The sequence below is a fragment of the Pygocentrus nattereri genome, chromosome 4, assembly GCF_015220715.1.
Source record: "Pygocentrus nattereri isolate fPygNat1 chromosome 4, fPygNat1.pri, whole genome shotgun sequence".
Classification (NCBI taxonomy): Eukaryota; Metazoa; Chordata; class Actinopteri; order Characiformes; family Serrasalmidae; genus Pygocentrus; species Pygocentrus nattereri.
The window spans coordinates 47,416,459-47,439,352 of record NC_051214.1 but is presented as its reverse complement, the minus strand read 5'-3'; the positions used below and the strand labels follow the sequence as shown (position 1 = coordinate 47,439,352).

At 41.4% G+C, this 22,894-nt stretch overlaps 1 protein-coding gene across 1 annotated transcript in view; it reads right to left on the bottom strand.

Annotated features, from left to right (window-relative positions):
* Nucleotides 1–255: 255 nt before the first annotated feature.
* The window catches only part of lpgat1 (lysophosphatidylglycerol acyltransferase 1), an 89,008-nt gene continuing 66,369 nt past the window's right edge, over nt 256–22,894 (bottom strand). Inside the window, exons 7-8 of the mRNA XM_017695656.2 lie at nt 4,265–4,371; nt 256–1,660 (exon numbers count right to left, since the gene is read on the bottom strand). Coding sequence (XP_017551145.1) covers nt 1,497–1,660; nt 4,265–4,371 — 271 coding nt within the window. The 3' untranslated portion in view covers nt 256–1,496. The remainder of the gene's footprint in view (nt 1,661–4,264; nt 4,372–22,894) is intronic.

Here is a 22,894-nt window from a genome sequence, read left to right as displayed (position 1 = left end):
GTTTATGTACAAGACTAAACGTAATTTGGGGGGGTGTGTGGGGGGGGGTGGGGTGGGGTGGACAAACAGAAACAAATAAAATCTCCATCAATAAAGAGTGATTTTTTTTTTTGCCAACACTCTGATATAACATACAGCAATCAGACATTGATTATATGCATCTAAAAAGAAAATTAAAAAAAAAAAAAAAAAAAAAAAGGAAAAATTTGTCGCACGCTCACTTCGGCAGGTTACGCTGTTATAAATTTACAGTAATGACACCTGTAAGCCTAATTTTTTTTTCTTTTTTTCCTATATTCTTTGCAGAATGCTGCATTTTCAACATTACTCAGTCAATCGTCCAGTCAGAAGAGTCAGATCTTCTCCATCAGCCCTCAGACACTAAGCATATGGCTTAATTATATCTGTAAAACACCAAAATATATGTAGACTAGGGAGAGAGAGGGCACATACATCGACTCCGCAGCTTGTCTACTAGCAGTTCGGTGAGTACTCCGATGTCCCTGCGTGTTTATGTATGCGGCAGAGGGGAACGAATGAGGCCCCCCCTCCACTGAGTTAGCAGTTAGCCATCAATCAATCAGCGACGGGCTGATCTCCGTGTACTCCGTCCAACGGGCGGCCAGTGTAAACATGAACAACCATTCAGTCGGCTCTCGCAATACTGTCTACGCACGAGACACGAGAAATTTTAGCGCACGGACGAACACGGGACAAACACCGACGAAAAAATTATTAAAAAAACCAAAACAAAAACGTAAGCAGAACGCACACGACAGGGCTGTTTCCACGGATACAGGACAGGCGGTACAGATCTATAGTGCAATGAAAGTCCGGAGGACGATCTGCGGAGGTTCCCCTCGTCTTCAGTCTCAGTGTACGGAGGGCGAAAAGAGATGGGGGGGAAAAAAAGAAAGATGAAAGATCCTTTGGAAGCTCTTCTCAATGAACAGAAGAGGAGAAGAGCAGGTTAGTGTTACCCACGGCATAAAAAAATAATAATAAAAATAAAAAAAGGGGGGGGTGGGTGGGTAAAAATATCAGAAACTATCTGGCTTATTCCTGAGCCTAATTCTTGATTGTAGTTAAAATAAAAAAATGTGTCCACATGTGCATGAGTAAACATTTAGACGTGCATAATATAATATATATGTATGTAAGTTTGCATGTGTGTATGTATGCATGTGTAAACATGACGTCATCTGTTTCTACATATTTAGTGGTGGGTGTGAATGTATATTGCAGGGCTGTCTATATTGTGTTTGTGAATCCGGGTCGGAGTTTAGGGTTTAGGGTCAAATACAACAAACGCAGATGCCGTTCTTTTGCAAACGTCCACTCTGCCATCCGTCCAGTGAAGACTGTTTCTGGGGCTGTTTAACAGATCCAAGGTCAACTGAAGGTCAGCAGCTATGGCCCCTTTCTCTTTTCTTTATTCATCCTCCACGTTGCTCCCCCTCTCTCACTCCCCCCTCATCTCTCTCTCGTTTTCTTCCTCACCACAGCACGGAGAAGAACCAGCAGTAGATGTGCTGTAGGATGTTGTACCACATGTAGCCAGAGACGAAGGCAAACGACTGAACAGCGCAGAGCCACACAGGGTTGAGGGTCATCTCTCGGGAAACTGCCTCCTTCTGTCCCTTCGGTGGAGGGAACGCTCCTTCAAAACACAATGAGGGCATAACCGCAGATTACAAATGTGTTTATTATGAAAAGTTACTTATTCATAGTTACTGAATAATTAATACACATTACTGGATAATTAGTAGAATAACTGAATAATTCATAGTAGATACTGAGTACTTCATAGTAGATACAAAATAATTCATAGTAGTTACTGAATACTTCATAGTAGATACTGAGTACATCATAGTAGATACTGAGTACATCATAGTAGTTACTGAATACTTCATAGTAGATACAAAATAATTCATAGTAGTTACTGAATACTTCATAGTAGATACTGAGTACTTCATAGTAGATACTGAGTACATCATAGTAGTTACTGAGTACTTCATAGTAGATACAAAATAATTCATAGTAGTTACTGAATACTTCATAGTAGATACTGAGTACTTCATAGTAGATACTGAGTACATCATAGTAGTTACTGAATACTTCATAGTAGATACAAAATAATTCATAGTAGTTACTGAATACTTCATAGTAGATACTGAGTACTTCATAGTAGATACTGAGTACTTCATAGTAGATACTGAGTACTTCATAGTAGTTACTGAATACTTCATAGTAGATACAAAATAATTCATAGTAGTTACTGAATACTTCATAGTAGATACTGAGTACATCATAGTAGTTACTGAGTACTTCATAGTAGATACAAAATAATTCATAGTAGTTACTGAATACTTCATAGTAGATACTGAGTACTTCATAGTAGATACAAAATAATTCATAGACAGTTGCGAATAATTTATAATAGATAAGTTATTTATAACAGATACTGAACAATTCAGAGTAGATACTGAATAATTCATAGTACAAATCCCAATTCCAAAAAAGTTGGGATGTTCTGCAAAATGTAAACAAAACAAAATGCAATGACGTGCAAATCATTTACCCCCTTTTGTAATTGAAAATAATACAAACACAACATACCAAATGTTGAAACTGAGAAATTTTATTGTTTTTTGAAAAATATATGACCATTTTGAATTTTATGCCAACAACACACTCCAAAAAAGTTGGGATGGGGCAACAAAAAGCTGGTAAAATAAAAACAACCCGGCCGGTTTATTGGCAGTAACATGAGTGAGTATAAAATAAAAAAAAGCATCTCAGAGAGGCCAAGTCTTTCAGAAGTAAAGATGAGGAGTGAAGCCTTTCAAGAATAATGTTTCTCAATATTAAACAACAAAGAACTTTTGCTTTTCATCATCTATTATATCTAATTACATTACAAGATTCAGAGAATAAGGAGAAATCTCTGTATGCCATGGACAAGGCCAAAAGGCAGTATTTGCAGGCAATGATCTTTGGGCCCTCAGGCTGCACAGCATTAAAACCAGGCATGATTCTGTATTGGAAATCACTGCATGGGCTCAGAAACACTTACGAATTCCGCTGTCTGTGAAAACAGTTGTAGCTTCATCCACAAATGCAAGTTAAAACTCTAAAATGCAAAGAAGAAACTGTCTATAAACAGGATCCACAAATGCTGCCACCTTCTCTGGGCCTGAGCTAATTTAAACTGGACTGAGGGGAAGTGGAAAAGTGACGAATCAATGTTTGAAATTCTTTTTGGGAAATCGTGGACACTGTCCTCCGGGCTAAAGACCACTCAGCTTAATATCAGTGCACAGTTCAAAAGCCAGTTTTCAAGACGGTATAGAGGTCCATTAGTGCACTTGACATGGGTGACGTGCACGTCTGTGAAGGCACTATTGATGCTGAACAATATATACATGTTTAGGCAACATATGCTGACATCCAGAGTACATCTTTTACAGGAAAGGCCTCGCTTATTTCAGCAAGACTATGTAAAACCACATTCTGCATGTTTTACAGCAGCATGGCTCCGTATTACAAGTGTCCAGTCACTAAACTGACCTGCCTGCAGTCCATACCGGTCATTAATGAAAACATTTGGTGCATTATGAAATGATAAATACGACAAATGAGACCCCAAAATGCTGAGCAGCTGAAATCAAACAAGAACAGAAGAACATTTAACTTTAAAAACTACAGCAGTCAGTCAGTCTCCTCAGTTCCCAAGTGCTTACAGAGTAGTTAAAAGAAGAGGTGATGAAGCACAGTGGTAAACATGCCCCCATCCCGACTTTCTTGGAACATGTTGTTGGCATCAAATTTAAATTGGGCCCACATTTTTCAAAAAACTAACATTTCTCAACAGACACAAAATTATTAATAGATACTAAATAATTAATAGTAGATCCTGAATTATTCATAGCTGTTACTAAGTATTTTATAATAGATACTGAATAATTCATAATAGATACTGAAAAAAAAAAAAAAATCAATAGAAACTGAGAAATTCATAGTAGATACTGAGCAGTTCAGACTGGTTACTGAATAATTCATAGATGTTACTGAGAAACTCATAACAGATACTGAATAATTCACAGAAGTAAATACAGAATAATTCATAGTGGATACAGAATAACTCATAGTAAATACTGAGTAATTCATAGTAGATTCTAAATAATCCACAGCAGTTACTGACTAATAAATCTGCAACTTATGGGTTAATTATAAAGGAATGTTTTCGATCCAAATTTCTTACCTGTCTGGTAGAAGTGGGCCAGAAGTTCCTCTTTCTCCACAAATCTCTGATATAGCCAGTCTGCCAGAGCCTCTGTCTCCACTGGGACATCTTTTATGGCGTATGTCCTGGAAAACACACGTAAAGAGGCACCTTAGATATCAGAGTCTGACCGAGAAATTGCTTAGCTGATCAATTTGGCTGGTAATGAGGTGCCACAAGTTTACTGGCATCCGCAGAAACCCTGCAGATACAGCACCGATAATGACTCTTTAAACGTCTAGTAAGGAATTATGCTACTTTTAATGACCACGCACACGTTACTGCCACAGGAACTTTAGTTTGAGAGTTCAACACTGGACAGTTCAGGTCATTCCAAGAGGACTGGTTTCTACGTTAACGTAATTAATTAATTAATTGCATTATATTTTTGACTGACAATTTGGCCGAACCTTATACTCAACAAAGAGATCAGTAAAGCACTCTGTAGCTAAACCCATTGAATTTAATCTTCAGTCATATAAAATGGTAATACAACAGTTAAAACTATCGGTTATCTAAATCAGCCTTAGTGACGAGTTTATCAGCTCAAAATGGCCTAAAAATGAGGCCATGTCTTCCCCCCCATATTTTCAAAAATCTGATTTCTTACCTCACTTAATATACATAATCAATAATTCCACTATTGTTACTATAGCTGTTATATCTTGCTTCTGTTTGTTGTTAATGTCTTAAAGGGCTGTTATCCTACACCCCCCCCCCCCCAACACAACCCCAATCAGATTTTTATCTATTTTTGTTTTTTTCAGTCATTTTTAAATTTTCTTTTAATTTAAAATGATTAAATATACATATTTTCTTTGTCATGTCAATCCCTGTTTTTGTAAATGATCAGCTACACTGAAAATGAGGGTTGCCCTCAGTGTACTTCCGAGTCTAAATAAAGGTTGTTTGATTGATTAGCTGCTTTGTATTGTGCCTCATTGAAAAAGCGCTCCATGCTGAAACACTCCTTATAACTTCAGTCTGAATGAATGCAAAACTGCTGGAATAGGTGGACGCATGTAGAAGCAGTGGATTTTGTGACATCACAAAAGTAATGAATTGTGTTTCCATAAAGGGACCGCATGCAAACTGTGTTCTGGAACTTGCATATTACCCCAAACTCTTTTTAAAAAGGAAAATTCAGTTTTCTATTATACAGGCTCTTTAATGTGTTTATTCTGCTCACTGTAATTGATAGCTTAAAAAAAAAACACAGCAGCTCAGCAGAGTGAACTCACCAACAGAGCAGGCAGACGCAGAAGCACCGAGTCATTGACCGCTCTGTTAGGAGGAGATAAAATCCAGCGGGTCAGTGAGTGATTAGCTGAAGCAGCGCTGGACCATGCTCAGCCTCCAGCCCTTTTTAAAAGAACGCTAAGCCTCAGTATTTCTGCTGATCATTCCAGCAGCTGCTGCGTGAACAGCTTGAGGAAATGCAGTCACGGCACTGCAGGAAGTGCTGAAGAGGAAATACACACCGTGTCTAACTGGCCCTAACACAGTGGCGAGCCTCCATCATCAAAATTCAGCAGCAGAGTGGAAAACAATATTTATAACAACATGATATCTGTGGACCTAATAGGAACAATATACACACTATGTGGACAAAACAAAAACACGTCAAGACACAGCCTGAAGTTTTTCCTCCAAGAGACGTGGCCGAATGACCTCATGTTTGATGGAACCATGTGGTTAGTCATACACTGCAAGACTAAAAGAAACCATCATCACAAGATCTGTGAAGCGGCCAAGCTGCCCTACACAAGCCTAAGATCACTACGTGAAATGTTAAGGGTCAGCTGAAGAGGCATAAAGCACAGCACCGTTGTTTTCTGGAGTGATAAATCACACTTCCTTGAAAGTTTGATGGATATATTTGGGCTTGTCAGAAGCCAAGAGAACGTGTCCGAGGACCGAAACGCTACTGGTCTGAATGTAACAAACCGACTGCAATGTTTGGAGGAGGGGGAATAATGGACAGGGATTGTTTTTCATTCTTTGGGCTTCTTAAGTCCATTGAAAGGAAAACTCTACAGTATACAATGCCACTCTAAAGAGTGGAACAGTTCAGGGAAGGCCTTTCTCTGTTGTCCTGTTGTGGCCCATGATGAAATGGTTTGGTGTGGAAAAACTTTACTGTCCTACACAGAGAACTGACCCCATCCAACACCTCTGGGATGAACTGGAACATTGCTAAACATCAGTGAATGACCTCACAGATGCTACTAACGTTTGTTAAAGCAACATTATGTAACATTTTTGCCTTAAAATAACAGCTTCAAAGTCCTTTTAATGGTGCACTGATCTACAGTGTGTCTGTCATTGCCACTCTGGACTGGAATGTGTTCTAAAGCGCTATGTAACTTTGGAGGAGCGACACAACTGCGTAACGCAGTAGCTTGGTACTCCTAGTACAGACATCATGGCAGAGGCTGCGAAGAGACAGAAGAATACTGTATTCAGAAAAAGAGAGGACGAGAAAAAGAGAGAGTGACTGAGGAAAATGATGCAGAACAGTCTCACGGCTAATGGAAAATCAGACAGAAGAACGTTCATCCCTGCCAGAGGTGTTTATGACGTACTGTGACATAGACTACAACCATATCTGTGTCATCCTGTGTCATTTTGTGTGAGTTCTGTAGTTTCTCTGGATGCCAAAACTTATCTAACCTGTTTCAGGCTGGCATGCATATAAAATCATCTCACACCAGAAGGTTTGGTCAGTATGTGTCAATTTCACATCAAATAAGCTTTAAAAGTTAGCCATCTCCTGTAACGCTCTTCTGATGTTGCCTTTGCTTGTGTTTTGCTGAATTCCGACTCCCTGGAAGAATCGAACTCCCCTTTGCCTGCATGTGCGTCATGCAGGCATGTGGACACTACAGTTTACACTCGGAATTTCTGTTATTTGTTATTGTATGCTTGTGTGACATGTGCACATGTGAAGTTGTATTCTGTATCCCTGAGCTCATCAACAAATGCACGTGTTCGGCCGTCCATGAGGGGGCGCTCACAGTGCAATCTTAATTTACAACAGAAATGCACTATGCACCTGTAGGGGAGCCCAAGAGCAAAAAAGCGACCAATTCTTGCATAATGCTGCTTTAAAGGGGAAAAAAGCTACACTTGGGCCTAAGGTATGGCATTTTTGCTGAACAAAATGATGTGTTTATAACATATATAACAATAAAACACCAGTCAGTCAAAATCATTCAGCCTCTGTAATCTGAATAAGCACAGCTTTAATTACGGTCTTGTATTTGATTAAATGGTCTCTGCATGACGCTAATGAGACGAAAGTGCGCTCTGACGGATGTTTACTGCACACAGAAGAATATCAGCTGTTTCTGCTGACGGTGTTTGTAAGCATTGTGACAAATCACGGCTGTTTTCACAGCCTGACAAACATCACTGGCATTTCCGCAGTGTGACCAGGCAGCGTACTGAAACAGACAGGCTGCAATTAACGCACTCAACACTGCTTAAAATAATCTGGACTGAAGAGTTTCCACGAAAGGACAGCTGTGTGTTAATATATGGACATATACAATATCGGAGCACTTTGTAGTTTTATCATTACAGACTGAAGTCCACCCGTTTCTCTGTATACTTTGTTACCCTGTTCTTCAAACGGCCAGGACCCCCCAGGACCACCACCACAGAGCAAGTAGTATTTGGGTAATGAATCATTCTCAGCATTGCAGTGATGTGGCTGGCCGTCATACATGTTTCTGCATGTTTCTGAGAAAAACAGAGAAATACATACCAACTTGCATACAAGCGCACACACATACACATATTAGAAACCACCCGGGATACCATAGCAATGGCCTAGCAACACATTAGAAACCTCCTAGGACAAAGCAATAGCCCAGCAACACAACAGCAACCACTGGGGGTACCCTGGCAAAACCTTAGCAACTACTTAGGATAACAAAACAATAGACTAGCAACTCCCTAGCAACCACCTGGGATACCACAGCAACAGCATAGCAACACCTTGGCAACCAGCTGAGATACCAGAGCAACAGCCTTCAACACTTTAGTAACCACTATAGGGTACCATAGCAACAGCCTAGCAACATGTACAATATAGGAGTACTTTGCAGTTTCACAACTACAGACTACAATCCATCTGTTTCTCTGCATACACTGTTACCCTTATCTTCAATGGTCAGGACCCCCACAGAGCAGATATTATTGGGGTGATGGATCATTCTCAGCCCTACCGTGATGTGGCGACTGTCATATGTATATGTGTGTGTGTGTGTGTGTGTGTGTGTGTGTGTGTGTGTTTCTTCCTGAGGAGAAAAAAAAAAAACCAACACCAATTTTATGCCCTTCCCATTGTGTCAATATTGATTAGAGATGTATTAGGGATGCATTTCTTTTCCTTCTATTACTAAAGTATCAACTTGAAGAGATTTGTTCTGACACAAATAAGCTGTTTAATGTCATACTGGAGGTTTCTGATCCATTTTCAATGCCTTCACACAACTTCATACTCAATAACCTATTTATTAGGGGATCTTCTACAGCTCTGTTCATCACTCTAAACATTTCGTTTTTTCAAAATGTTATTAAAAACAGTGAAGTCTAAGTTTTGGAATGTGATTATCAAACATTGAACACTAGTGTGTATATGCAGATATGCGTAGAGCCGGAGGCTGAAGTGCTGTTTTAATCCCACCAGAACACTGTAGGTGTGTTCAGCGAGAGTCTGCCAGCAGGGGTCTCCACTGAATCGGACTCAGACACACTCAAATCACCTTCAGACTGACTAGAGGTTATACTCTCCTCTGAAGAACAATCCCATCCGCACTAATGCAATAACGGCACGCGCTCCACTTAACGGGACACAAGACTGCTCGTTCACCATCAGAGACGCACAGGAACAACCCAATAAAGCAGTAGACGTATACAATATAACACCAAACTAGGGGTGCAGTGATGCATATTTTCAGGTCTGACATGCTTTTTGATTCTGAGGTCTAGGTTTGATTTAATGCGTTAATGTTTTGATTCTATAGAGCTCTAATTATAACGATATCCTACACAGGTTGGTTTGGCTGTCATCAACAAAAGTTCTCATACAGAACATTTTCAAAATCCACAAACAAAATAAACCCCAAAATCACAGCATACATGTCATTTGTGTGTATGTGACCAGAGCATAAGCCCCAACCCTCCCCACCCACTTTAATAAACTTGAATAAACTCGAAAATTCAGATTTTTTGACCAATAATGTGACTGATTTACATGATGACTATTTTCTATAAATTAAGGTTCCAGGCCTGATATTTTGGTCAAGAAGACCAACACATTGCCCTTTTCAAGCTTGGCACTAGAACACTGAACGTAGACTTCCAGACTGCCAGTTAGCTGTGGTGGTGATGTCACAGCACATGGACAGCACTGGTTGCTGCAGAGACATTACATACAGACTCACATGCGTACTAGTACACATACAAATGCACATTAGCAACCACCTGGGATACCACAGCAATGGCCTAGCAATGGCTTAGCAATCACCTGGGATAATGTAGCAACTGTCTAGCAACACCTTAGTAACCACTTGGAATACCGTACCAACAGCCAAGCAATGCTATAGAAACCAACTGAGAACACAGCAATACCTTCTCAACACCTTAGCAACCACCTTCAAAACCATAGCAATAACCTAGTAACCTAGTAATATTAGCAACCACCTAGCAACACCTTGGCAACCACTAGGCAACAGCATAGCAACCACTTGCAATACCACAGCAACAGCCTAGAAACACCTTAGCAACTACCTAGGGGAAGCACTGCAATGGCCCAGCCACGCCTGAACAAACCTCCTGGATACCAGAGTAACAGCCTAACAAAACCTTAGCAACCACCTTCAAAACCATAGCAATAACCTAGTATCCTAGTAATATTAGCAACCACCTAGCATCACCTTGGCAACCACTAGGCAACAGCATAGCAACCACTTGCAATACCACAGCAACTGCCTAGAAACACCTTAGCAACTACCTAGGAAAGCACTGCAATGGCCCAGCCACGCCTGACAAACCTCCTGGATACCAGAGTAACAGCCTAACAATACCTTAGCAACCACCTGGGATTCCACAGCTATTACGTAGGAGCACCTTAGCAACCACTGGGTATGACATTGCAACAATCTAGCAACACATTAGCAACCACTTGAGATAACAACAAAAGCCTAGTAACGCCTTAGCAACCACCTGGGATACAATAGCAACAGCCTAGCAACACCTCAGCATTCACCTGGGATTTCATAGCAGCTTTGACGAGCCCACTCGGAACTCGCTCACATACTTTTATACTCTGTAAAGATTTTCTCAGGTAGGGAATCGTATACAGTTCTATTCATCAGTGACATAACTGATCCAGGCTGTAAACACAGGCTGTAAAACACACTATTTTTTTGAACACTTTAAAAATTGCATTTGTAAAGCATATAAACAGATATACACTACTCACTAAAAGTCAGGGAACCTAAAATGCCCTCTAACCTTTACAGGTGAACTTAATGCGACCTTCTGTAAACTTCTGAATGCACATGTCCAGCTGTTCAGTGTTTCAGTACTTTCGGCACATCTTGCTGTTTTCTAACAAGGAGCTCGACAGCGAGGTGGTGGTGGTGGTGGTGGTGTTACAGTGTGGGCAGGCGTGTCCAGTCAATACAGAACTGCCCCACACTTTGTCAATGGTACCGTGACGAGCCCAAACTACTGAATAACACCATTAATCCAGTCACTGTGCCTCTGCACGAACAACACAGGCCTAATTTCATCCTCATGGACGACGGTGCTCCAGCTCATCGAGGTCGCATCTTTAGGGAACGGCTGCTGGAGACCGGGGTACCTCAAATGGAGCGGCCTGCACTTTCTCCAAACCTCAATCCCATAGAAAACCTATGGGATCAGCTGAGTGGCTGTGTAGAGGCTCAATGACCTGAGGGCCACCCTTCAAGAAGAGTGGGATGCCGTGCCTCAGCAGACAACGAGTCGACTGGTGAACAGCAGGAGACGTCGCTGTCAAGGTGTAACTGATGCTCAAGGGCGCATGACGAGTTATTGAGACATTGAGATTGTTTGTTGGGGTCTTACCCGCCACTGCTGTTGGCTTTTGATTCAATAAATTGTTTGAGATGAGGAAATCACCATCGCATGCTTCTACAGAAATGCCCTACTTTCATGATATAACATCACTGTAGTGTGAACTTATGTTTTCCATAAATTTCACCCGAAAGCCAAATATCCCCAACTTTGTGTGAGTAGTGTATTTCAGTGTATTGCCTTGATTTTATTTGTTGGTATTGTGATAATAAATCAAATCTGAAATCTAAATGGCCCAGATTTCACCTATTTTAGTTTTTGCTGCATTCCAAATAACAAATAGTACGTAGAAACAGTGCAATGCCATTAGAAGTGCACTCATTAGTGCAGTAGGTAAAGTACAGAAGTGTGTGGTTTGGGTTCTTAGATCAGCCAGTGAGACGTGTTCAACAGTGCAGCAGCTCCAGTGCCTGATTATAGCCCTGCTGTGCTGCTCGTTAGCTGCTCATTAACCATCTCCAAGAGAAAGTTCAGATATTTATTGATTAAGGATGCATCTATTGAGGCAAAATAATTTGGGGGGGGGGGGGGGGGGGGGGGGGGGGTAAGCTGGTGTTGGCTTCTTATCTGCCAGCTTCTTTTTTGAAATTCGTTCTACGTTTAAGGCACCTCAGTGTAACTGCAGCATGATTTCAGGTGGAACAGAACATCTGTATAAAAAGCTGGTGCATAAGAAACTAACTTCAGCTTAATGTATGACTTTATTATTTAAGACCTTTGGTAGTCGTGTTCATTAATGTGTGAAATCTCATACAAATTTTCTGACCTTCCACCAATTTACGTAATGTACCCGTAACGGAGTTGGAACGCAACACTGGAATGCAGGATTTTCTGGAGTATCCAGAGTGTCTATATATCTTTTCACGTTTTTCATGGTCAATCTGGTCTTCGTCCACCTGCAGGGTTGGCGACAGAGTGCTCACGACATAAGTGAATACTATGAATAGTCCAAACTGGTCGTTATTGTTTACGAGCGCTCTGTAATTGATCTAAATTCGTCTTTAACAAACCTTCGGATGTTCCAGAAGGTCTGACGATTCTCAGACTCACAGAATACGACAACGTAAATGTAAAGACAACCTCAAACTTCATGCTGTGGCTTTAAAAAAATAAAAAAATTTTAAATTGCACCACTTTACCTGTCAACATTCATCATCTATAAGATGAAGAAAATTTAACCCCTTTGTTCGTAAAGCATGCAGTCAGTTTCAGTGACGCTCCAAAAGTGTTTCGCTGCCATCTTCTGGCCACGCTGCTTATTGCCAGCACTGCAGACTGAGGAATGCGAAAGAAATCTGAGTAAGGGTACACATGCACTGAGAAATCTGATTGCTGAGCTGAAGTCCAACTCCCTTTAACAGATTTGATTTCTTAATCAGATTTCTAGACCTTACTCCAATCTAAGAAATCTATGTGCTGTTTACATGACCATTTGTATGATCATATAACTGCAGAAACCTGATTATGATTAGATCACCGAGTACCTGAAGACACTCGATCATAACACTGTGCCCAGCCCTAAGCAGACTACATGCAGATGTAAATGTTTAACATCACCAAGTCCACTGCTGACACCCTGATTAAATATTAATAACACCCGTAAACAGCCACTCCCTACGAGACAACAAGGAGGCAGTTAATGTAAAGCAAAGGCAGACTTGAGCAGGCAGTTCAGTGCTGATGCAGTGCCTTTTAATGTGGAACTGACATGGAAAATCAGCAGGAACGTGGAGAGCTAATGAGGATGAAAAGAGGAGCCGTGAACAGCAGGATAGATGTTAGCATAGAGGACAGGAACAAAATAAGCAGAGGTGTGGAAAGAAACAACTTACATGGCCAAAAAAGGTCAGTTTTAAGTTCACATTAAGGACAGTCTCAGTCTCAGACGCTCCTTTTGCACACAAAACAGGCCACATTTCAGGGCTCTGTCGGCTGCATTCTGATTGGCTGTCCACCCATCATCACATATGCACTTCCACGTAGCATATTGCTGCTGTCGGAAGAAAACCTCGTATCTCCATTTTGGTCATTTTTCGGTTTTTGACATAATGTAAAAGAACCTGTTGTTCTTTACATTGTCTGTAAATTTCATGAACAATGGACCAAAACAAATGGCCCAAAATGAATTGGCGAAAATTCTGGTTCCATTGACTTACATTAAAAGTAAAGTAGGTTTTTTCCTCCTCCTGTAAAGTTGCCATTTTGGAGATACGAGGTTTTCGTCCGACAACAGCGATATGCATCAATGCATGTGAAATGGTGTGTTTTAAGTGAAAATAAGTCATGCTTACACAATGCACAATAAAATTAACATATTAACATATTTTATATATATATATATATATATATATATAATACTTTTACCGCCCAATTTCTGTTTATTTTAAGTTTAAGTTTAACATGTCGGGGGGGGGGGGGGGGGGGGGGCACAGGCCACGTTTTGTTTTTCCCTCAAATATGTTAATTTTATTGTGCATTGTGTAAGCATATATATATATATATATATATATATATATATATATATATATATATATATATATATATATATATATATATATATCAGGCCTCATTCAGATGTTTTCAGATATTTTTAAAGACTTTTCTTTCTATTCTATGCAAAATCTTTGCGCACATCAAATTTTTGAAAATCGTCCACAAAACAACTTGTCCAAATGCGCATGGCAGTCCAGTAAGACCCCATAAAATCTGACGTCATACACCTGAAGAAGGACACTGTGAGCGCTCTGCGCAAAATACAGAGCCGTGAAGCTACAGCACGGGACCCTCTGTTAGAGGCAGAGACTACAGTAAGCATGATTACTCATATAATTTAAAAGTCAAAATTCAGGTTTGCCCGTCATCTTCCATCAAACTTTAATGACTTTCACCCACATCTAAAACGTCTTCTGAGTTTTTATGATGTCACCATGCACTGTGGGAGGGGAGTAAAGTAACACAAACCAATAATATGTTTCGCCTCCCCCTCCCACCCCCATTTGTCATGGAGGGAAAACTTTTTAATACTTCTTAAAAGTTCAAAATAACTGGAATAAGGACTCAATTAGAAGTAAAAGTAGCCTAGCAGTTTCATCAGTGTAGGACGTTTGTCAGACTCAGTCTCTCTCTGAAATGCTGAAGCTCCACAGTGAGAGGAGTGATGGACAGCAAAGCGGAACAGGAGCTGAACCAAGTACAGAATGAAATTAAACCCAAAAAGAGAATTAGGAACTAAATGTTAATGGCTAAAAAGTGAAAAAGTATTATCATCTGAAAATACTTAAGCAGAATCCATCACAGTTTTACAGGTTACGGCCCACCACTGCAAACAGGTGAGTTTAAACAGAAGAAACTGTAGCTGAAGGGCAAATCCACCCATTTTTCAACGCATCTCTAATTAAATAGTTGAAATGTACAGTCGGTCATTCAGTGTTTTGGTTGATTGTAGAGACTCAGATTTCTTTACAGTGGTGATGATGGGAACCCGGGGTCGCCATGAACCTACACCTCTCTTCTGAGTTTTATAAGGAATATTGATGGTAAAATAGTGATAAATCTGATAAAAAAAATTTTTGGGGGACTATTTTGCCTCATAATGTCCTGCATGTATCCTTCCACCATGAATGAATTCAATAGGAACAAAACCTTTTCAAGTGTGAGGCATCACACCAAACCACTGTGACTCAACGTTTTAACCATTTAATCATGCAGAAATGTAGAAAAATAAAAGTGGAATTACTTATTTAACGCACCAATCAGGATGAAATATTTTTGAAGAGTGATGCTGTGGTGAAACACAGACTACCCAATTACGTCATCCTCGTTTGAGCGACGTATGTTTAGGTTTAAGCTGAACTATGTTCATGTTCACTCACATAATTATGGCCAAATGTAATGTTTTATAAATGAAAAAATCTTCTGCTTAAACAGGACGACAGAAATGGAGAGAGAATTCCACACTTGTCCAAAGTGTGAAAAGGAACGTCAAAAGAGCTGCAGTGCGAAGCTCTGACTGCTCCATCAACACAAAGAGGGGTTTGTTTTAAAGCAGTGGGCAAAACTATTCAGGTCATTTCACGCCAACTCACCTTCAGCCTGGCAGGCCACATCATAAAAAAAAAAAAAAGCCAATGCTTCATTCTTTCATTTTTACAATTTGATTCACAGAGCGATGCCCGAGTTAAACCACATTCACTGGATTCAATGTTGTTATTAGCAAGAGCTTAAATATCTTTATAGTGTTGCAATGGGGTTGTGGGGCAGTCGTGGGCTGTAGGTTAGGGAACTGGCCTTGTGACCAGAAGGTCGCTGGTTCGATCCCCAGAGCTGACAGTCCATGACTGAGGTGTCCTTGAGCAAGACACCTAACCCCCAACTGCTCCCCAGGCGCCGTGGATAGGGCTGCCCACCGCTCCGGGCAAGTGTGCTCACTGCCCCCTATTGTGTGTGTATTCATTAGTGTGTATGTGGTGTTTCACTTCATGGATGGGTTAAATGCGGAGGTGGAATTTCCCCGGTTGTGGGATTAAAAAAAAAGGAATTAAATTTGAACTTTTCAGATAAAGTGATTGTGATTACTTTCATTAAATACTGAGCGAGCGAGTGAGGATACTGCAGTATATGAGCTTCTACTGCACTAGCTCATGCTTTGTATTTTGGGGAGGTAGTTATTTACTGCATCACTAATATAAAAAAGTCTGTAGTTGGAATGTGTAGTTGCAGCATTTGTTCGCATCAGTGTGCATGTACAAATATGTACATCCACTTTTGTACAAGGAGTTCTTTCTTAAATACGCTCCCGTGAAAAGTCCTAAGAAAAAGTCTGTCAAATTAATGACGTTTCTAAAGCGCAGAACTGTTCACACCTTTCGAGTCTATGAGTGTGTGTAGATTCTGTTCTCACCGAAGAACAAATCCCAAATAAGAAAACACTGGCGGGCGTCAGAAACTTCACGGAAACTGCTTAAGTGGGTTTTAAGAACGGTTGGTGAATGAAGCCTGGTGTTATACTCCTGAGCAGAACTCATTTTGTCTCTTTACTCTTCCTGAGATAATGACTGCCCTCCCACCCTGCTGAAGACTGACCATCAGGGCCTCCTCCTCACCATCACCGACCCGCTCTGCTGTTCATTTGTGCTGCAACACCCTCAGTTACATCACTGTGCCATTCAGATCTACCAGCATTGAGATAGGATGGGACTGTTTCAGCTCACTCCCACTTTTCATGAAGACTCAGTCAGAGACCGCCTCGGTCAGAGACCGCCTCGGGCAGAGACCACCTCGGGCAGAGACCACCTCGGGCAGAGACCGCCTCTACCAGTGCAGTTTCTAAAGCTTTACCATCCAGTCTTCAGACAGAGATCCTCTTAGCTTCTATTTGGTATTTAGCTTATTAAACTGTAAACACTGTCTGACCAGAAGAGGACGGGTCTCCCCTCTGTTTGACCAGAAGAGTACGGGTCTCCCCTCTGTTTGACCAGAGGAGGACGGGTCTCCCCTTGTGAGTCTTGGTTCCTCTCAAGGTTTCTTCCTCCAGTCTGAGGGAGTTTTTCCTCACCACCGTTGCCTCTGGCTCGCTCACTGGGGGATCTATGTTATAACCGTGTTTTCAAACTTCTGTAAAGCTGCTTTGTGACAGCATTGTTGTAAAAAGTGCAATACAAATAGACTTATTTGCAGTTGTCACCATTATTGTTATTATTGATGTTACTGCCAATAATTTACAAACCAAGCCCTCCTCCTTACGCTCAAATTTACTCGCACTCTTACCAGATGTGAGCTTGATTGTCCAGATACTCCAGACATGAACCTGATGAATGACAGAACAGTGGGTGAAATCTACGTCAGCTCATACATGATGAATGAAGGTCATTGCTTTCAGAGGGAAGAACGGAAGCTGGAGTAGAACATTTATAAGCGAGTGTACTCTTTATAGACCTACTCATCTACTCTCCACCAGCTGAAATATTCATGCAGGAGTTCTGGGATCCCTCCATAAAGTCTGGAGTGAAGCTTCATTACTTGAGCTTAGCTTTGGGAACTGAAGACTAGTGGTAGCGGTGACTGACGAGGCACAAGCAGAGGTGGGGGAAAAAAAAACGCCCCAGCTGAAAACAAAGAGCTGCTCCAACACCAATATCAGCATCTTGCTCATGTTTTCTTTTCTGTGTATGCGACAGTCCTGCTGAAGGTCAATGGGTGTCATGGTTTGTTGATTATATGGGACATGCTTAAGCAAGAAAAAACACAAATTAGGGAAAATGTAGTCAATCAGGCAAGACATCTTTGGTGTCTGAAGTTTGCTTCTTTAGTTTTAAGAGGCTGGAGCTGTTTTTGCTGTTTAGTGTACTTTAGTCCATGTTTATAGATTAAAATGTGTCACAGTATCACAACGCACATAATCAAGACAAGTTAACACACACACACACACACACACACACACACACACACGGGGGGGACCCCAAGCCACTCCCAGGCCACCTTCAAGATATAATCCCTCCAGCAGGTCCTAGGAAGAACTCAGGGTCTTGTCCCAGTCAGCAGCGCCTGGTAAACCTCCAACTTGAGGCGATCCTGATCAGGTGCTCCAACCACCTCAGCTGGCTCCTCTCAATGTGGAGGAGCAGCAGATGAACGGATGAAAAGAAACGACCCAAAATGGCTTGGAAAAACGCCTGGTTCCATTGACTTACATTAAAAGCAGCGTAGGATGTTTTCTTCTCCTGTAAAGTTATTTAGGAGATACGAGGTTTTGTTTCAACAACTGCGATACGTAGACTGAAGTGGATAAAGCTAAACCATAACCAGCCATCCCACGAACGTCATCCAAGAAACAGCTGTCCAGACTGTCCCCTCCGACTAGATTTAACCACCGTAAACTCAGACATGAACCTGATTTACAAGACTTTGCTAAACCTCACAGGCTTGAATCTGTTTGTGTAATGACCTGAATGCCACACTGTGACACTCCGATGCTGTTGTGCTTTACCCGACTGAGCACGTTGGCTGTTCTCGCTCTCTGTTCATGCTTTTATTCCTTATTTACTCTCTTGCTTTCCTGAGCTCAGGCGCCATCTGCTATGCCATATTGGCTCTTTGTCTGCAGAAGAGAAACTGTTTGAGCAGAGACTCTTCCCTCCCGTTTGCTCATTTATCAACACTTTGTTTCAACTCTGTGTTTGAGTCAAGAGTCACAAAGAAAAATGAGCTAAGCAAAAAACAAGTAAACAGCTTGAAAATAGTCTTAAGGTTAAAAGGACACGGCCTGTTTTGAATGATTTCTGACTCGTAGCTCATTGAAACGAGCGAAGAATGTGTGCGGAAAGCACAAACTTTACGCAGCAGTGCTTTTAAAAAAGCTGCAGTGTGTGTTAATATTCCTGAACGCATCCCTGTCTATGCTCATCTTCTGCTTTAATGCTCCTTCAGATGATCCACTACTTTACCTTGGTCACCATTCCACATAAAACTTAGAAGACGAGTAGCTTCACTGGTGGTTTTGGATAGTAAGTAAAATGCGTATATTTGTATTGGAGTCACGGTGACCCCTGGTTCCCATCACCACCACTGTAAAGAACGTCTCTACAATCAACTATTTCACACCAACCACTTCGAATGACTGTTTACATCTCCACCACTAAATTATGCAGAAATTGTGTGCGGGGGTGGGGGGGTGGGGGATAATCCCCCTTTATTAAAATTAATCATGAGCAATAAATAAAAAACAAGTACAATTTTACTCCTTGGACTACAGCCATGTTTCATCAAATCATTCATACGGCAGTGTTACCGCGGTGACGCAGGACTGGCACGTGGCCGCGGCACCACACAAACACTGCCACAATAACCCAATTGGCAGCGGCCTGGACATTCACCTGAAACCCAAACACACGCTAATGGTCAGCTCAGTGCCTGCCCCGGTCCAACAAACACCGCCTGTAAGCCAACGCAGTGGAAAACAGCGCACAGCGCGAAGGAAACTGCACACCGTCCGGGTCATGTTTCTAAACAACAGCTTTTACATAATCACTTGATATTCAAGTTACACACAGACACACACACAGTCTACAGACACTAACTGGTCAGACTGGCCTGAAACTGTTCTCATGTTTAATGCAACCTAAAAAGAAAACAAAGGCATGAATCATAAGGAGCGCGGGAACAAACAACTATTAGCTACCGACACGCAGAGCTGCGCAAACGTCAGAGACAATCTTTTATTTATGTAGTTTCCAGTCTAATCACTCTTTGTCACTCTGTCTTTACTGGAGCTCAAGAGACTCACTTTCAGTTTCTCAAAGAAATCAAAGACACAGCTCCAAAGTTCAGTCTGAGAAGTTGGCTGATCATTTTCTGCAGTAATCAAACACATTCAGTGAGGCTGAGGTCTGGACTCTGGGGTGGTCAGTCCACTGTTCAGCTTCTTTATTTGAAGCGTCCGTCTCCTTTTCTCCGTGAGGCTTCTGGGCAGCTACACATCCTTTCAGACCCACGGTGCTGAGTCGTCTTCTCACAGTGAAGATGGTGAATGATGACAGCTTTAAGTGCTTTACTCTAATCATTTAAGTAATTTTCTCTAATCATTATTTGAAGTTTGACTTTCACCTTCCTCATCCAGGTGCATTATTTTATATCTAATCTCATCAAAAACACCTCCTGAAAAAGGGCCTTGCACTCCACGGCTGTTTTGACTGGAAAATTAAATAAACGAAGGCCTCTGCCTTTTTGTACAGTACTGTATAGTGAATGTATGACCCCACGTCCCGACAAAGTACAAAAACAAACCCAGCAGCGTCTCCACTGCTGTCACTCTGGCAGCTAACGAGGCAGTGAGCTCCTCAAACTCTGTGTCTTTGCTGTTTAATTCAATTGTGGCCAAACATCACATGACAAACATGCACTTCTCCACAAATACCAGCCTGCTGCAGCCTCACCCACTGACCACACATTAGATGCTCGCGCTCTCTAACACCACATTCACTGTGACACAATCATGTTCAGACAGCCAAAGTGCTGCTGGTAATAATGTTGAGCACGTCACACAAATTAACATCTTTTAGCACAGAGATAAAAACATGCAACGCCTCTACAAAGCACATCTCGGTAAGTGGAACAAATTTGAAAATATTAATATAATATAACTGTGAAAAAAACAGAACCAGTGTGTAAAAAGTTTGTGAAACATCCAGAAAATGTTTCTCCTGAACAACTCAGATTGACCACAATTAGCACTTAAGTAGTGCTTTTTTTTTTTTGTTTGGCATCACTGAGTGCGAGGGAACCCACACCAGCAAGAGCGTACGTACAGTAAGGCTGGAGTCAAACATTTAGTCCGTTTATTCTTAAGAAACTGGGGAAAAATAGTAAAGGCAACAGGAACAGCAAGTGGCATCTAGGAGATGCTTTGGGGGGGAGTTTAGGTCTCTTTTTTCAGCAGACAATCTATATAAATAAATAAATAAATAAATAAATAAATAAATAAAAACACACGTTACTTTAAATACGATCTTACAACTCAAAGTTTTGCGCATCTTTGTTTAGAAACATCTGGACTTCTCTAGTGTTTGTAATATCTGATGGACTACAACCACAATAAGCACTAGAACTGAACCTGCATCACAGCTTGCACGACTGCGCTGAAGGGATGAATGGGGCAGTGGGATGAATCATAGACCACATGGTTAACGCTGCACAGCCCTGCCTAACCGGGTCTTTCTTACAAAACAGCCTCAAATTAATCCATAAATATTTGAGCGTCAATCGATACGCAGATAAACAATATTCACATCATTGATCAGATCAGTTCGAGTTCTATATAGTAAATTCATTTTTCTATTTAATTTTTTTCCCCCCTTACTCTCATCACTAAAATGTGTCCACGTATCCGTTTTTCATTCCTGGTGTTTATAACCGTTTTACCTTTTTGACTTAGAAAATAAAACTCTGTATTACTCGTAACTGTGGAATACACTAATGTAAACGTTCCCCTTTGGGAATTCTAAAGAAGCAAACCAAAACAACAAAATAATAAATAAACTCAACGGTGATGCGGTAATGAGCGATGAATAATCACTCTTTCTGCTGATATTTCAGAAGGCTGTGATATGCAAATCCTGACCAATCTCAGCTCCACAGGAGTTTCTGTGGGTGGATATTATTGGGATTAAATTGCGATTATTTTTTATAAACAGGTTCAGGCCTGTCTTTTGCGAAGGAGCCTGAATACTGACCTTTTCTGCTTGAGGCTCGAACCCTGAATGTAGTGTGGCAGACGGCCCACACATGGAGGGGTTGGCCGTCTGATTGGTCCAAGTGATCGACAGACTGTTCACCAGATCTGTTTTCTAAAGCTAAATTCCTCTTCTTAAAACTCAGGATAACGTTTAAAAGAATTGCGATTTCGATATATTAATGATTCACCTTTCAGCTCTAACCTTAAGGTTCAACCGTGTACCTTAAGTAGGTTTTTCCCCCAGTGGACAGGTGTGCAACTGCCCCTTTTCATAACCTAACATTTTAAACTCTACTAATAAAATAAGAACCCTGGAGTCAGGAAAAGGATATATAGAGTCAGGATAATTAAAAATACATAACTGCGGTAGAACATGGCGCAATTATGTTCCTTTACCAAAGGTACTGAAGACATCGGCTTGATGGCATCACTCCAGTAACAGGTCATCGCCTCTTTTCTCTGAGAGTTGTATTTCGTTTCACTCTACACACCTGACTGGCTCATTAACTCATTAACAAGCTCCTCGTTAGCGGAGTCAGGTGTGTAGAGAAAATATGCAGATCACAGGGTCGCCAGGGATCGAGCACCCCTGCACTATATGTTTAAAAATAATATGAAATCATTTTGGTCAATCCCTTTGGATCTCATAACAATCATATGGTGCAGCTCTACACTGGACTGCAGACAGAATCACAGGACGTCCTGTTTCTGAGGTGTGCTTCAGAGGACAGGCCCAAACAGGACAGGTTTTTTTTTTTCTTTCGCATCCTCTTCCTTTCCTCAGCTTAATCTAGAGCTAAATCCTCACAGGAGGGGCAGGTACAACCAGGACAAACCGCCGATCAAGCAAGAAAAAGGTATATTAATCCACCCAGAAGGAACAGAACCCCAAACCACACCTCTGAAAAAGCAACTCCTACATTCAGCCATTATACAGGCTTCTCTCTCTCTCTCTCTCTCTCTCCATCTCTCTCTATCTCCGTCTCTCTCTCTCTCTCTCTCTCTCTCCGTCTCTCTCTCTCCATCTCTCTCTCTCCATCTCTCTCTCCCCCCGTCTCTCTCTCTCTCTCTCTCTCTCTCTCTCTCTATCTCTCCCCGTCTCTCTCTCTCTCTCTCTCTCTCCCCGTCTCTCTCTCTCTCCCCGTCTCTCTCTCTCCCTCTCTCTCTCCCCCCGCCTCTCTCTCTATCTCTCTCTCTCTCTCTCTCTCTCCCCGTCTCTCTCTCTCCCCCGGTCTCTCTCTCTCTCTCTC